Source organism: Prinia subflava, chromosome 2 (assembly GCF_021018805.1).
Source record: "Prinia subflava isolate CZ2003 ecotype Zambia chromosome 2, Cam_Psub_1.2, whole genome shotgun sequence".
Classification (NCBI taxonomy): Eukaryota; Metazoa; Chordata; class Aves; order Passeriformes; family Cisticolidae; genus Prinia; species Prinia subflava.
Window position 1 is genome coordinate 61339787 of NC_086248.1, and position 14892 is coordinate 61354678.

The following is a 14892-nucleotide window of genomic DNA, read 5'->3' on the forward strand; positions in this document are numbered from 1 at the left end:
GCACATTTGTGGGACAGCCAGGACTAGAGTTAAGTTCTTCATCCCAAAGCCAAAGACTGAGAAGCCCAGGTTGTTTGAAAAATGCAACTCCTGTCTTTTTTGTATTTTTAAATATATATACACACATGCACACACACACATCTCTCACAAGCCATCTCACAACTGTGGTGCAGCTTGTGCATCACCAGGAGCTCCCTCTCTGCTCCAACATGCTGCACTTGCTCTGCTTCTCAGCAATTATCAGGTTTCTGACTGAAGTATGTCTTGCTGTCCAAAAGAAATCTTGTTTATAAGGCTCTTCTGAATTTAAAAAACTGATGACATCTGATGTTCTGTCCCTTCATCTCCCCTTCCCTTTTTTTTTTTTTTTTTTTTTTTTTTTTTTTTTTTTTTTTTTTTTTTTTTAAATGTTGTTTGTTTCCAGTGTGGTAGTGCATGTGTCACATACAAAGGTGTATTGGGATTTTTGAGGAGAGAATCGAAAGTTCAGTGTGTGTTCATAAGAAAGTATTAAAGAGCCTGTGGGCAGATATTGGAGATAATTAGGAACTAGCTAGAACTGCTGCAGACTCGAGGGATGTTTGCAGGCTGCAGAATGTTCCTACGGGAAAGAAATTGCTCTGTAATTACAGGCAAGGTCAGGCAGTCAGTTCAGTGGAATAGAGATGGTGAGAGCTGAGGCTCCGTCCCATGAAGGGCTTTGAATGTTATTAGTGAGACACAGCTGTTGCCGCTTTTGGAGGAAGTGCCTGGTGAAGTATACATTGTCTAAGGGTTCTCTGGGCTCTGAGGATTGCAGCCTTTTCTTGAGAAAGAAGATTGACACTTGTAAGTGTAAGGAATTTCTTGGTCACACTCTGCATTTCTTTGAATCTCTAAAAGCATTTAGATGTGTTTTTCAGTGGTGTGAATCTCCCAACTCTTTAAAAGGCTAGTATGTGTTATTTGTGCGTTTTTATTTTCTGAGACAGGTTTTTCAATACCTATCTGGAGTATTTCTGAAGTATCTCACTTCTATTTGTTTGAAAATGTATCAGCCATATTTATGTGGCTGATGGGTAGCTTTCGCTCCAGGACATCCAAGCCACCTTAAATTCATCCTCAAGAGGCAAAACTTTGCTTCCCTTTCTTCTTAAGGACAAACCCCTGAGTTAGAAATACTCTGTGCCCAAACTTTGTTATCAATAGCCTTCAGGTGGCAATACTAGTTGCAGGTGCTCCTCCCTTCTGTTTCTTAATTTTTTGTACCTTTTCCAGTTTGCCAGTGCAGCTGAACATGGGACAGCACTGGGAATGTGTCAAGGATTGATTTTACATAAAAGAGCAAAAACTTTTGGGCGTGGCTCAAACTTAATTATTGCCACAACTGAAATTTATTGCCACAATTCCCCACCCCTTTTTACGTGGTGAGTTCAGGATGGGAAGCTCTCTTGAAATCACCTGCTGTTTTTGGGGAGTAAGTTTTCAGCAAGATCAGCTTCTTGAACTGCACGATTGAAAGCAGGCTGGTGCTTTGTGTTAGGAGAGGCTGGAGGGATATGGTTTCTCACAAGGGAAATTGAGAGTGAGCCTGAAGCTAGTAAACCAGACCATATATTAAGTTATGAATCCTAAGTTCTAAAATCTTTTATTGGATCTTGTCTCAGATATTCAGACTGTAGCACCCTTCCCTTGTTCTGGCTTAGGTGAGTGGCATAGTGTGTCATGCTGGGGGTTGAGGAAGAAGGGATTAGAGTGGTGGGAGCAGTGACTTACAGCTGAATGCTTTGTGTTGTGAACTCTGTCAATTATTTTTCTGGTTTGCTTCCCCACCATGAAAGCATAACAGCTCTAGCATTGTTTGACTCAGAAATTTCCCATGAGCGTGTTTGAGCAGTAACTGATTAAAGGTGCTTGCATCAGTTCTTTCACAAATGGACATATTATTTATTCAACAAAAGTATCTAGTTGTTAAAGAAAATGTTTCAAAATCAAACAACAAAATGTGGATATTTTCTCTTGCATGTTTTGGTAGTTTCAGATACCTCAAATACTCTTAGATTTGAGACTGAGTTGGTTCTGCAATACTTTTATCTTTTCTCACTTTTTTTCCCTGTGAACAGCATGGCTGTTTGCCTCACTTCCTGCACACACAGGATTTTTAGCAACTTGTTGTATTTCATGTCTGCCGGCCTCCACCTTTTGGAGAACGTGTATAAATTTGGCAACTCACAAATAGTATCTTGTAACAGTTTGCTTAAGAACCCTAGGTGTTTTTCTTGAAAAATATTTTCCTGAAGACACTTCAAAATTTGAGCATTGTTTCTAACTGGTTTTAAATTTAGCTTCCATTACAACCAACAGTTGTAGCATCAAGAATTGAAAGTGTAATGCATATAATAGTTCCAAAAATAATACAGATATTTCTCTTATTTTTCGTGTAGGATCTATAATGAAAAAGATCTTGCACTTTAAAAAATGTATGCAACATAGATATATTGCCTTCTCTACTTTTACAAGAGCCCGGGAGGCTCATTTGGCTACTACTGTTTTTTATTTTCACTTCTCTGAGAGTGTAAATTGGGGAGGAGATGGTAGTAAGTTTGTCAGAGTACTGCATTGAAATAAATTTTGTCAATATTCACAATGAATGTCTTATGAACAGCCTCTAATACAAGTTTCACTTCCCTCAATATGCCAAGAAATTAATTTTCAGTCATAAATTTTCAGCAATTTTATCTGCTTAATGACACATAGGTACATATAACTAACATTACAGTGCCTGTATTAATGGGCTGGCAGTTAATCAGTGTCACATCACAGTGCCTGGCATTGCACCTTTGCTACAGGTCTGTTTTGGGGCAGCTATGCTGGAGCTGCAGATCTTTCTGCATCTCTGATTAATATGACTGACTGTCTTGCCCAGGCTGTCTTCAAGTAGGGGAGGAGCTTCTAGACTTACACAAGGACAAGTACTGAGAAAAGAAAGACATTTGAGAACAACCACAACAAAAACCAAGCATCTTCCAACTTCTTTTTCATCTCTACTCTTCCTTTATTTTTCTTGGGGTAGAGAGCATTTTTAATACCACTAGTTAGGTTATTGGTATTTATTTAGAATCGCGTCATCCAAAATAATTTTGTATAGCTCTGTAATATGCAAGGAAGTTAACCTGAGTAACTTATGCCACAATGGCAGGTGAATAAAGTAAAGATAGATAGATAGATGTGAGTGAAAGCAGAGGAAAACCAGTACCTGTTCGGTCAAAATAATATTTTTTCCCTGTGGAATTGGCCCTTTTTTAATGGAAAAAAAATCTGTCATCTCCAAACCAGTTAATTTTTTCTTCAGGCTTTTTAGTAATATCGTTAGTTTTGTTAAATAATTTTCTTTCCCTTTTTTGATAGGATTGTTTAGTAATTTTTGTTAATTTATAGGTTGGAGTAAATAAACAACAGATTGTATCATCTTACCAGCTTCTGTATCTCTAGTATTTAGCCTGTAATACAGTAACTATTACAGGATGTGCCAGTTTTGTACTGTAGTGTTCAGCAGTGACCTTGGAGGTTGCTCCCACAGTCCCCATTTGATAGCTGGTGGGATCATCTGCCATCAGCTTGTGCCAAACCAGTTCTGGCAGGCACTTTTAAAATACCTTGCTGTCTTCATGGACCCTGGTGTACATTTTTTCCTTTTTAGACTGTAAAAGGAGGGAAAACTACAGTTTCCTTTGACCTTTTGCAGGCTTGGCAGGTAAGAAATCCGGTTAGGGTGAAAAATCCTGAAGTCTTTTCAAAGACTCTTTATCCTCTATTTCTTTCCTTAAGATGTTTGGGCAGACAGAATCTTCCAAAAGCAGGCTGTGAGTCCTTATTTGTTTTGGTTTCTTGGAGATAATTCAGAAATACTGTGTACTCACTTCAATTTTCCTTCTTTGCTTCCTTTCCCAGTCCCCTTTTATCCTCATCTTCAGATTCTCTGCTCTGGAGCCTTGAGGAGTAGGGGTTTGAAAAAACATGAAATACTGAAGATCTTGCTGCAGTATCGGTACATTTGGCTGTGCATGGCTTCTTTCTGTCAACAAAAGAGACACTTCCATGAAAGATGCATGAGAACAAACAAATATTTTTCTGGTTGTCCAGCTGTGGCTTAACACACTTTATGTAAGTTAATAGAAACAGTTAGAAGATAAAAAGGATGAGTTAAATATTGACACTACAATAGGAGAGCTACTCTTTATAGGCTCATTTTTTAAATTAGTACCTGAGTTTTCAATCATGCAGAAACATAGCTTGCTGTTGGGTTTTGCATTTGGGAAGAGCTATGCTTTCAAAACAAAATGAAATAAGTTGTGGATCCTGCTTTCCTGTGTCACAGGTCAAATATGTCTTTGTCTCATTAGCTGATTGTACTTAAATGTTTTACAACACTGGGCTTAGATGCAACAGTATTAGAGTTCAAATAACATCTCCTTTTGTTAAAGGAAAAATCCAGAGACAACATATTTTCAACTATCTTTTAAGTGATAGTGAAAGTAGGCAGTTTGTTGATATTTATTTTCCTAGTAGTGTTAGAAATAATTTACCAGCAAAATCAGATTGTGGTGTACTTCTGTGATTAGTCCTTGCACTGCTGTGAAAGGAAAGGTGCATAAAGCCTGATTATAAAAAAATCTTCAGTTAAAATTTTAGTTTGAATGAGTTCCATCTGGAAGGCCAAGTTCTCTTTATATGATGAGCCCAAACCATCTTCGGACTAGCGATAGGATTGTGCAGGTAACACTCGTCTATTATGCTTCTTATCCTCTGCTATTACACACTTCAAAACAGAGGTGGAAGTCATTACCCTGGTGTTCTGTGGTGGGGAAAAACACTTGGTTTCAACATATGAAAATGAGCAGAACTGTGAGACTGTAATGGTGGCAGAAGGTGAGTGTCTAAATCACTGATTTTCTAGAGGGAGGACTAGCACTTGTATCTTTCAGTTAGGTTATTTCTTAGGAAATACAGAGTGGATGGAAATTAAGAAGAAAGGAATGGAAAGAGTTAATATCTAATGTATGTAGTCTTAATTCAGCCTGTATTTTGAGTACTTGACTCCACAGTTTTAAAAGTCTTTTTTTTCTTGTCTCTGAATATAACATAAAGGTAGTGTCGATCCTCAGTGATTTAAAGGTAAAATATTCTCCCAGGTTGTATTGTATTGAGAAAGTATTTGAATAATGCATTTGAATAATGGCCGATTTTATTACTTTTGTAGTTATTTTAGATTCTCATCTCTCCCTGTCCAGCATTTCTAATGCAGTTAGGGTATTTTTAAGAAGGGAAGTCTTTGGTCTATCTAATCTTGAGAGTGATGGTAAATGGGACTAGGATGAGAGAAGGTTATTGACCAAGATGCAGAAGAGTCCTTTTCTCAAACTTGTTAATCTTATATGCAGTGAATAAGGACAGAAATTGCATACAAAATTCATGCAAAGCCCCACTGTGTCTATAGTTAGCTGTATTTTAAAATCCGCTTGTAAACTCATGATTCTTGCACAATTCCAACAATTCTGTTTAGTGCTTAACCTCACTCTGCTCTAACTGATATTTCATAGACTTTGTTTTATCAGTAAACATTTTTTTTATTTCTCTGTAGGATTAGTAAAGACTTGCATCATAATACTCATGCTGCTAATGTAAAATGTCAACTCTTAAGTGCAGATTTCTTTTAGGAAGATTCCACTGCATATAGAAACAATGGCACTGATCTTTCGCAGGATCAAGTTTGCTTCTGGGATAAACGCAGAAGTTTGTCTACAAACCATTGTACTCTGAAAGTTTTTTTGTGTTTTCCTATATGTGAATGTTCTCTGGACTGCAATTGATAAGCATCAGAAATCTGGAAAGGTGACATTTCTTGTATCATCATCTTGCCATGATAAAAAAGAAATTAAAAGCAGCCATTATTTTTAAAACTTCAGTGAGTTGTAGTGCTGAAGAGGTCTGGCAGTGACTCACCAAATCTCACAGACAGTGTTTCTGATAAGTCAGCCAACTGTGTAGTGTTGTAAACTACTTTACAACTTTGCCTTTGTGTCTATAAAATTGTTTTCTTATCTATTCTCTTTTTTAAAAAACAAAATTAATTAATACATCTATGCTAGAATGAAATAGGTGGTTAGTTGCAGGAAACATGAGGTTAGTGTAGTGCTTTATGTAATAAGGACAAGACCATTTTTACAGCTCTGGTGACTTATGAATGCAGCTCTGAATTTAAATGAGCTCTCTTTAGCAGTATCTGTGTATATGCAATAACTGTGCATATGTGTGCACTTCGGATACAACTTCTGGAATATCCTGAATAGCCTTTTGCTTGGTCTCTTGTGCTTTATTTGCACTCTTGTATAAAACTGACTTTGGGGAATTTCTCTCCCCTTTTTCAAATGGAGATTTAAGCAGGATTTGAATAGTTTTTAAATTCATCTGTATTGATTCACAGTTTTAAGCTTTAATTTTGAAGCACCTTATATCTCTTTAAAGCAGTAGTTAAAGCCCCGGAGGAATCTTCACAGTCTCTTTGAGACTTATAAGTTCAGTCCTGTATTTTCATGGTTTGGAGCATCATTTCTATGAGGAAAGTCTAAGAGCTGAGACTTCAGCCTGGAGAAGAAAAAGCTGAAGGAGATCTTTTTGTTGTGCACAGTTGATGGGAGGGAATTGATTGAGAGAGACAGGCTCTTAATGGTGGTATCCAGTGACAGAACCAGAGGCAATGAGCACAAACTGAAGCACAGATGGTTCCCTCTAAACATCAGGAAACACTTTACTGTGAGGAAGACTGAGCACTGGCACAGGTTGCCCAGAGAGTTCATAGGGTTTTCATCCTTGGAGAAATTCAGAAGCTGCCTGGATACAGTCCTGGGCAACTGGCTCCAGGTGGCCCTGCCTGGGCACAGTGGTTGGACCAGATGATGTCCAGAGGTCCCTTCCAGGTCAGCCATTCTGTGATTCTGTTTGTGTGCCTCAGGGTCTAAGCCTGTGCCTGCTCTATCACTAACATCTCCCTTCCCCATCTTCACTTCAAAGTTGTGAAATTCACCTTAAGGCTTGGCCCCAGACACTGTGACCAGGACAAAGCTCTTCCCCCTTCTTTCCTGCCTCAAAGTATCCTTCCCAGATACATTTCATGAGCTGTACATGCCCATTGTGAAAAGTTTTGGAAGTTTTGGAAGCGAAAAAGGAAATTTTGGTAGTTCATCTTTGCATGTATATCAAATACAAATATATCAAATGTGTACATCTGAATAATGTTTTTATCAATATATAATATACTTTATAGGAGTCTAAAACAAATCATAATACTTTGATTACTGTAACAGTAGTACCAGTATCTTTAACTTGTTTTGTGACTTATTTTATTAACTTTTCTTTTTATGTGTGTGTTTGCTTTGCCTTGCAGAGTTGGAGGAATCCAGGGATTTCAAGTTTTGGGTAGCAGGCGTCTTACAAGATTACCACACCTCAACTGAAAAGGCAGATGCAGCTCTGAGTACCAGACTGGTGTGTGCACTGCATGTACATGAAAACGCACATGTTTTTGTCATCACGTAGACTTGCTCTGGCATATTCCTGAGAGCTTTGCAATTGATGAAAATTAATTTGAGAACCAGATGGAGCACCTTCGCAGCACAGGAATCAGTAATCCATGGAGAGACCCCTGCCAGTAATGTTCGACTTTCCACATGGTCTTCACGGGTGAAAAAAGTTTGCAAGAAGAGAAAGAAAAAACACTCTCTGCGCAAAAAAAGCCTAATAAATACCTCCACAATCTAAATCAATAGCTGTGAGGGAAACAGAAGAATCAAGAGGGCAGAGGAAACCGATTTAGTTCTAGCAGAGAAATAATGTATGGTCTTTGTCACATTTTCCTTTGGGCTCAGTAGATTGTGAATGGACTAATAAATTGTGACCTTCTGCTGAGTAATGATGACTGGAAGTAAATAAGTTGAGGAACTATGGGACAAGTCTGGGCATTGAACTGAGCAAGCCTCGCCGTCCTTGAGTTAACCAGGTCATCAAACTTGCATATTCTTTCTCCCTCTCCTTTTTCCTGTTTTCACTTAGTGTGGTATAAATACTAGTAAATTGAGCTCATAAATGTTATTCAAATAAAACGATTGGAATACTTCATATGTTTCCTTCTTGTACAGCTGCAAATGTTGTGTCTGGAACTATGAATCTGTGCTGTAGACAAGCATCAAGAAGGAAAGATCCGATCAAACAAGCAAGGAAAATACCTAGAGAAATAGTGAACCCAGGAAGTCAGATTCTTAATGCTGCTTCTCTTTCTTTTTTAGATGATTATATTTCTTCCTTCCTTGAATTTTAGAAGATTTTGAAAGAGTGCTTACTTGATGTGCTTTAATTCTGGCATTTGTTTTTTATGGTAGAACAAAAAGTCTGTGATTCCTTGTAGCAGAAAAAAAAAGGGAAAAGTAAAGGAAAAACAGCTTGACATTTTAGTCTGTTTCACAGGAGAGAGAACTTCATGGTTCACCTGAGGCAAACTTACCTACTTTGAAAGCTAAAAGCTTTAGAGCATTTTTGATTCTGCTATAAATGAAGAAGGGGGTTCTTTTTCATTCGTGTGTGGCAGCAAAAAGTGGGAAAGCAGGCAAGATAGCGTGATAAACAGTTCAGGCTGTGTTGGGTCTCTGGTGGAAAAAAAGCGCTGCGATGAAAATTGGATTGGCTTTGGATTGCAAAAACTTTTGAGTCCAACGAGCGGTTCAGTACCAAGAGGGATTTCCCAACTGGCCTGGCACACCAGTGCCTGCACAAGTTCGGGTCTGTTGTTTCACACGGTTTGTGTGCCTTTTTTTCCCTTTATGCAATCTCTTTCAGCTTTAGCAGCAGAAATACATCAGATGGAAAAGATATGCCAGAGGGCAGCTTGGAAAAGAGGAATGTCGTATATATACATATATATGTATGTGCGTGTGTTTAAATTTCTGCAACTGAACTTTTGAAGAAAATCTGACTGGAGGAAGTTTTAAAAGCCTTAAGTTACTTGAAACCTACACATTTGCAACTCTTTGTCTCTGGAATTGCATTACGCTAAACTGGAATCTCAGGCTGTATAAAGATTATATCAAGTTGAGCAAAAAGATGACTTAACCATTTCTTGAGCGCCTCTTATGAAGTAGCTGTTTCTCCAAAGGATACGTGCACCCCCACTCTACAGACTCGAAACAAAAATGAACCCGAATTTTTTTTTAAGTGTTACTTTTTCTTAGCCAACTGCCATCATCTTTTATAGAGGAATTTTTCACTATGCATTTGGTGGATATTTATAAACACTGACCCCATCCTCCTCCCTTTCAATGATCTATCGCAGGTCAGTCTTATCAATAAAAAAAAAAATTGATTTGAATCTTGTGCACTAGACATATTACTTTCTTATGTCAAAAAATAAAATATTTAAAAAGCATGTATGCAGCAGTGGAACATGGGCCTGTTCTTTGCAGCGATTCCAACATCCTCTGCCTCTCCTGGAAAGGCAGAGTCCCCAAAAGTGAGAAGGAGAAGCCGGTGTGCCGGAGGCGGTACTATGAGGAAGGCTGGTTGGCAACAGGCAATGGCCGAGGAGTTGTAGGCGTCACTTTCACTTCCAGCCATTGCAGGAGGGACCGGAACACCCCTCAGAGAATCAACTTCAATTTGAGGGGCCACAACAGCGAGGTAAGCAAAACGTGTATTACGCTCTAAAGAAAATGATAGCTGTCGTTTTTTAGTGTTTCTGGTTGAAATTTGAGAGTGGTATGAAGGAGGCTGGAGACTAATCCAAACGTGATTTGCGTCAATTGGAATTTTTCTGGTAAATTCAAGCATGTAAGACTGAAGGTGGGAGGTTCTCTGGAAATGTGTCTGGTTTTGGTTTGGCCTACTTTCTCCTTTCATTCCCCAGCACCTGCCAGTTTCCAGGCAAATGCAATGAATGCATGTCAATGGAAGTGAAAAGTTGTGATAGTTGACTGCTTTCACACGGTAGTAAAGTCTGGCCTGGAGGACTAATGGAAGGGCAGGGGAATGGGAGAAAAGCTTGGGTGAAGTCTGCCAGGTTTTCAGAAGCTGCAAACTGGAACAGCCTGTGACAGGAGATAGCTGTTGTATCTGGAAAAGCTCCTCATTTTATTGGAGAAAAGGCCAAGTGTGACTTCTCAGAGAAACGCTGAGGTGCCTTGCAGTAAAATGCTGTAATTTCAGTGTGCAAGGCATTGTCCTGAGTATGATGATACAAAAACTTTTGCATTTGTGTTTTCCGAAAGGCATAAATCTGTCGGTATAAATGGATATTTCGGCTGTGCTTTATCATCTTCTGGCACCCATCTCTTCTTCTGTGAAAGTGCAGTAGCATGCCAAGTGTCTTAGACAACAGGGAGGGCCTATTTTCTTTCTCTTTTTTAGTTAGGATGTGTTAGGATGTGCTCTTTGAGAAGAACCTGTCCAAATCAAAGATTTACTCTTAGGTTGGTGGGTGGAATGACATTTTAAGTACTGAAATGAAAACCAAAGATACAATGTGTTCTTTCTTGTTTCTTATGCTATTTATTGGGTGGACTCTGGGAGTATATGTTGCACTTTCAATATAAGCTGCACCAAAATTTCAGAAGGGGTTAGTTTTGGTTCTTGTGTAACATTAATAACAATCCTCTTTTAAGGAAAAAAAAGGGAGCAGCCAATAAATACTTAGTCTGAAATAATTGCTTCCACATGCTTTGTATGTATGGAGGTGTGTGGGTGTGTGGTAAATCATAGAGACTTCTATATGTATAGATGAAAGACAGATTCATATGTATATTTGTATCAGGTTCATTCAAAAAAAATTACAGCCACATTTTCCCAAAGAATGATGTTTGAATCCAGCATTTTGTTTTGAATGATATCAAGTTGTCAATTTAATTTTCAATTACAAATTGCATTTTATTTTTTAAGTGTGAAATCGCTTTTCATTTCTCCATATTTTGTTATCTAACTTTTCTGTGAACCTGGGCACTTGTTTTTCTTCTTTTGTGTAATATATGTTTTGGTAGCAATATAGGAAATGCTGTTTACAGGAATGTGAAGTCTTATAGCAGAACTTGGAAACAGAAGACTAGGTTTCAGTAAGTGTCCATTTAAGTGGAGAAGATGCTCATGTGCATGCTGCCCTTTGGGTTTGGCTAGTTTTGCGTTATTTACTCTGTTGGCCATTAGAGTCTCTTTCTGGGTCACTGCATCATTGCTGTGTGGATTTAGCTGTGCTGTTTGCACATCCTTTCAGTTAACAGGGATTGGCATGAGAGAGAGACTCAAGTGAAATGAAAGGTTTTGATTTGAATCTTTTTGTTGTTGTTTGGATCAAGCTTGTCATTAATAAAGGGTTGTGTTCCCATAAGTAGTCCTCCTGATAGCAGGAATTGTGTCAATGACCAGAGTAGAGACTGCCAATTTATCTCTGTTAAACAAAACTGACATGGTGGGATATGACTGAAGGAAGAGAGAAGTGGCTTCAGTGGAACTAGCTTTCTGTGATGGGTCTGTGGCTGCTATCAGATTTTCCTACTGTCATGGTTTTTGACCATCATTGTAAGTAAAAGTTCATTGTTACAAAATGATGTGTTATACAATGCTCTTCACCAGGCTTTCTGAATTCAGTCCTTTTATAGGAGAATCCCACTGATTTGCATAGGAATGTTAAAGATATATAGTTGAATGGACAGTAGTGAGATTGTTTTCTTTAGAAAACACCTTTTCTTCTAAATCTGCTGAAAGATTCTTGAAAGAAAATATTGAACAGCAGTGCTTATTGCTAATATTTGCATAAGAAGTAATAAACGTTTTGTTTTCCTATTCTGATAAAAAGCAAGCCAACAACAACATTGTCTCTACTGTGTACCACCATTCATAATGGAAAATGCTGATTTTGCAAGCACATCCTGGTATGTGTGCCTGATTAAAGCCACGTTTGTTGCACAGAATGGGCCCTTTGATTGTGATTGACTTAAAACTCATAAGATTGTTTGATTTGCGGACCAGTTCTAGAAGCATATTTTGTTGTCTTGCTCCCAGAAATGGTGATTTATACCTATTTTATAGTTTATTTATAAATGGTGATTTATACCTATATTTTCCTCTGGGATAAAGCTAGGGTGCCAAGTGAAGTTTATTGCTTTTCAGTCATACAATGCTACTTCAACATTAGTGTGTGTTCGATTATTAAGTATAAAATGCTGAAATGAACAGAATGGAGGAGTGACAATACAGAAGCTAAATGTTTTCCTTTTGGGGTGTAATTAACACCTCTGCCGTGGGCAGAGCACTACATTGTATTTCAGTTTTAAAGTGAAAATCTAGAAGAAGAGGTAGTGTGGCAGCGCTGTGCTTCTGGCAAGAATATGAAACTATTTTTAAGTGAGTCAGGAAAGTGCTTTTGATGTATTTTTGCAATCTTTTTATGACTGCTGAAGAGATTTCAGTGAAATGTTTTTGGTGTATTTTCTTGACTCTAAGAACATGCCTGTAGCCTATCAGAACAAACAAGAATGAGGAATCCCCAGGACTGAATTACTGACATGCATATTACAGTGCTGGATTTGAATGATTCATCGTGTTCAACAATAATTGAGAATTAAAAGTGTTGTAGTGGGAGCCACACTTGTGTTTCTACCATTGCTTCATAGCGTTTGCAACAATTTTTTTTTTGTAGTTACTGAGGAGAATCACAATTAAAATAAGCGTATTCCCATTTATTCCGTGGGTGAAAATATTGCATTTTGTGATACAAAATGTGTGACCAGTAGACTCTGAAGCATGCCAGGCTGAGTATTTTTTTATAGTGCCACAGAGATACTAGCTTTCAACATCTGATCCATCTCAAGTTTTTGGGGAAGAGGTTTTTCAGGGGACTCTGTGAGAGGTAATTAGAAAAAAAGCCCAAACTTAATTTAGGAGGCTTCAATGAGTCTTATAGAGATTTTCCTTCCAGTGAAATATTTGTAAAGTGCCTGCAAATCTAATAGGTTGGATGGTGCCACTGTAAGTGTTTTCTGTTGTGTCTAGTGTATTAAGATGGTACCAATTTTTAGGGCACTTAATGTTTCTTAAATTACTAGTGCTTAAAAAATGTTTTGCAGGTGTACATTTGCTTTTGACTGTGCTAACTAAAAAGACATCTTTGATATATTTAATAAGATTCAGTATGCTAATTGCTAGACTGAAGCCTAAAAAACTATTACAAGTATATGCAAATTAGATGCAGTGAATTAAGTAACAAGCTGAATACATTATTGAGCATATATAACATTTTTTACTGTCAAGATAAAGGAAATTATTTATTTACATTTGTCATTATTTGAGTGTTCCAAGCACTTGTCTTCAGCTGCAAAAAATCCACCCTGTTTCATTTAGCACAGGCTTTAGTAGATAGGGATGTAAATGTATCTCAGCTGGACTGTCAAATGAATTAGTTACAGCTTTTCAAAGGAACACCATCCTTTAAAAATATTCAATACATGTTGGTTTTCATACTGCATTAATTATGGAAGTCTGCACAGTTCTTGGTTTAGGGTAGAAGGAGCTTAAAAATGGGTTTTCCTGTTTTAAAAAGAAAGAAAGCTTTTCTTTATCCTGTCCCATTTTTTGAGGTTGTATGTATCTTGCAGAGCAGATTTTTTTCCAGTAGTCTATTGCTCGTTTAGAAAATAAATTTTAAAAACCCAAACAAATAAGTGTTTTCAATAGCGTTTCTTGGTTTGTAGTGTCAATGGTAAAAATACAGAAAAACAATACAGGAAAACTTTTGTTAGTTTGTTTGTTTAAACTTTGTTTTAATGTAACTAGCTTTTGAATGTTAAATGTGATTTTTATTATGATTCTTGGACAAAAAAATTGAATCAGCGTGTGACTCTTTACAATATGGGTCCTTTGTATCAAATGTTGCCTTCAGACACAGCTGGAACAGTTGTTACTGGTGAATAATTTAAAAATCTTGGGGTAGAATGATGCCATGATGATGCCTTTTGGCTTCAGAAGCCTCAGCAGTACAAGACATAGACTGTTGTTAACTGCAGTGGTACTGCAGATCTCTTTTCTGTTTTTCTGTCACTGCACAAAGAAGACAGAACATCTGTTGGCAGAAGTACTGTCCCTTTGTTAAAGCAAGCTGGTGTAATTGGATAAGACTGACAAGCTTTTGAGCATACAAGGTTCTGAAAAAGAACCTTGTATTCCTGAAAGCTTGCCTAGTTTTTACATCCCTCCTACCTGATACAATGCTGAATCTGTCTACAAACTACGCCCTTCCTCTGTCCTTAAACTATGATGGCTACAGAAAAATAATGCTGCAGAGAAAGGCAGAACTAGTGGGAAGTGACTTGTAGGACGATAGGTCCTGTGCCTGACTGTGCTGGCTCTGTTTGACTTGTCTTGTGACTGGTATTGCCGGGCTTTTCTGCCTGCCTGTTTTCAGAAAGGACAGGCACATTGGGCTTTCATGTAGGCTCCTTATTGCACCTTCTTGAACTGTCTGCTCTGCACTTAGTCTGGGTGCTTGAGTGCTTTTTTATTTCTTAAAGTGAATATTAGAAGAGCCAAAATACATTTTAAATGTTTTTGATGGTCTTTTACCAATCTTTTCAACCTTTGCTGAAGTTTAAACATGCTCCATGTCTTTCATAGCCTTCTCTTAGGAGAACTGATAAAGAAAATAAACGGAGCAATAAGTTGGAAATGATTGATCCTTTTCTCTTAAATGACAAATAGCAGTCTTGCTGTTTCCCATTTCTATGCTCTGTATCAACTTGCAAATGCCAAAGTATGGCCTAAACTTGTGTACCAGCACACTTTTGGTATTGTTTGTTCACTCTAAGAACTGTGACCACTTTCATT

The 14892-nt window shown here is 37.8% G+C and overlaps 1 protein-coding gene across 8 annotated transcripts in view; it reads left to right on the forward strand.

The window, feature by feature from the left end:
* Positions 1-14892, forward strand: part of TULP4 (TUB like protein 4) — a 156100-nt gene that overhangs the window by 20762 nt on the left and 120446 nt on the right. For 5 of the 8 annotated variants that reach the window (XM_063390202.1, XM_063390207.1, XM_063390205.1 and 2 more), the window contains one exon: positions 7424-9705. In XM_063390202.1, coding sequence (XP_063246272.1) covers positions 9454-9705 — 252 coding nt within the window. In that variant the 5' untranslated portion in view covers positions 7424-9453. Of the gene's footprint in view, positions 1-3930; positions 4144-7423; positions 9706-14892 lie in introns of all 8 variants that reach the window. The other 3 variants (XM_063390204.1, XM_063390206.1, XM_063390201.1) reach the window with 1 other exon arrangement.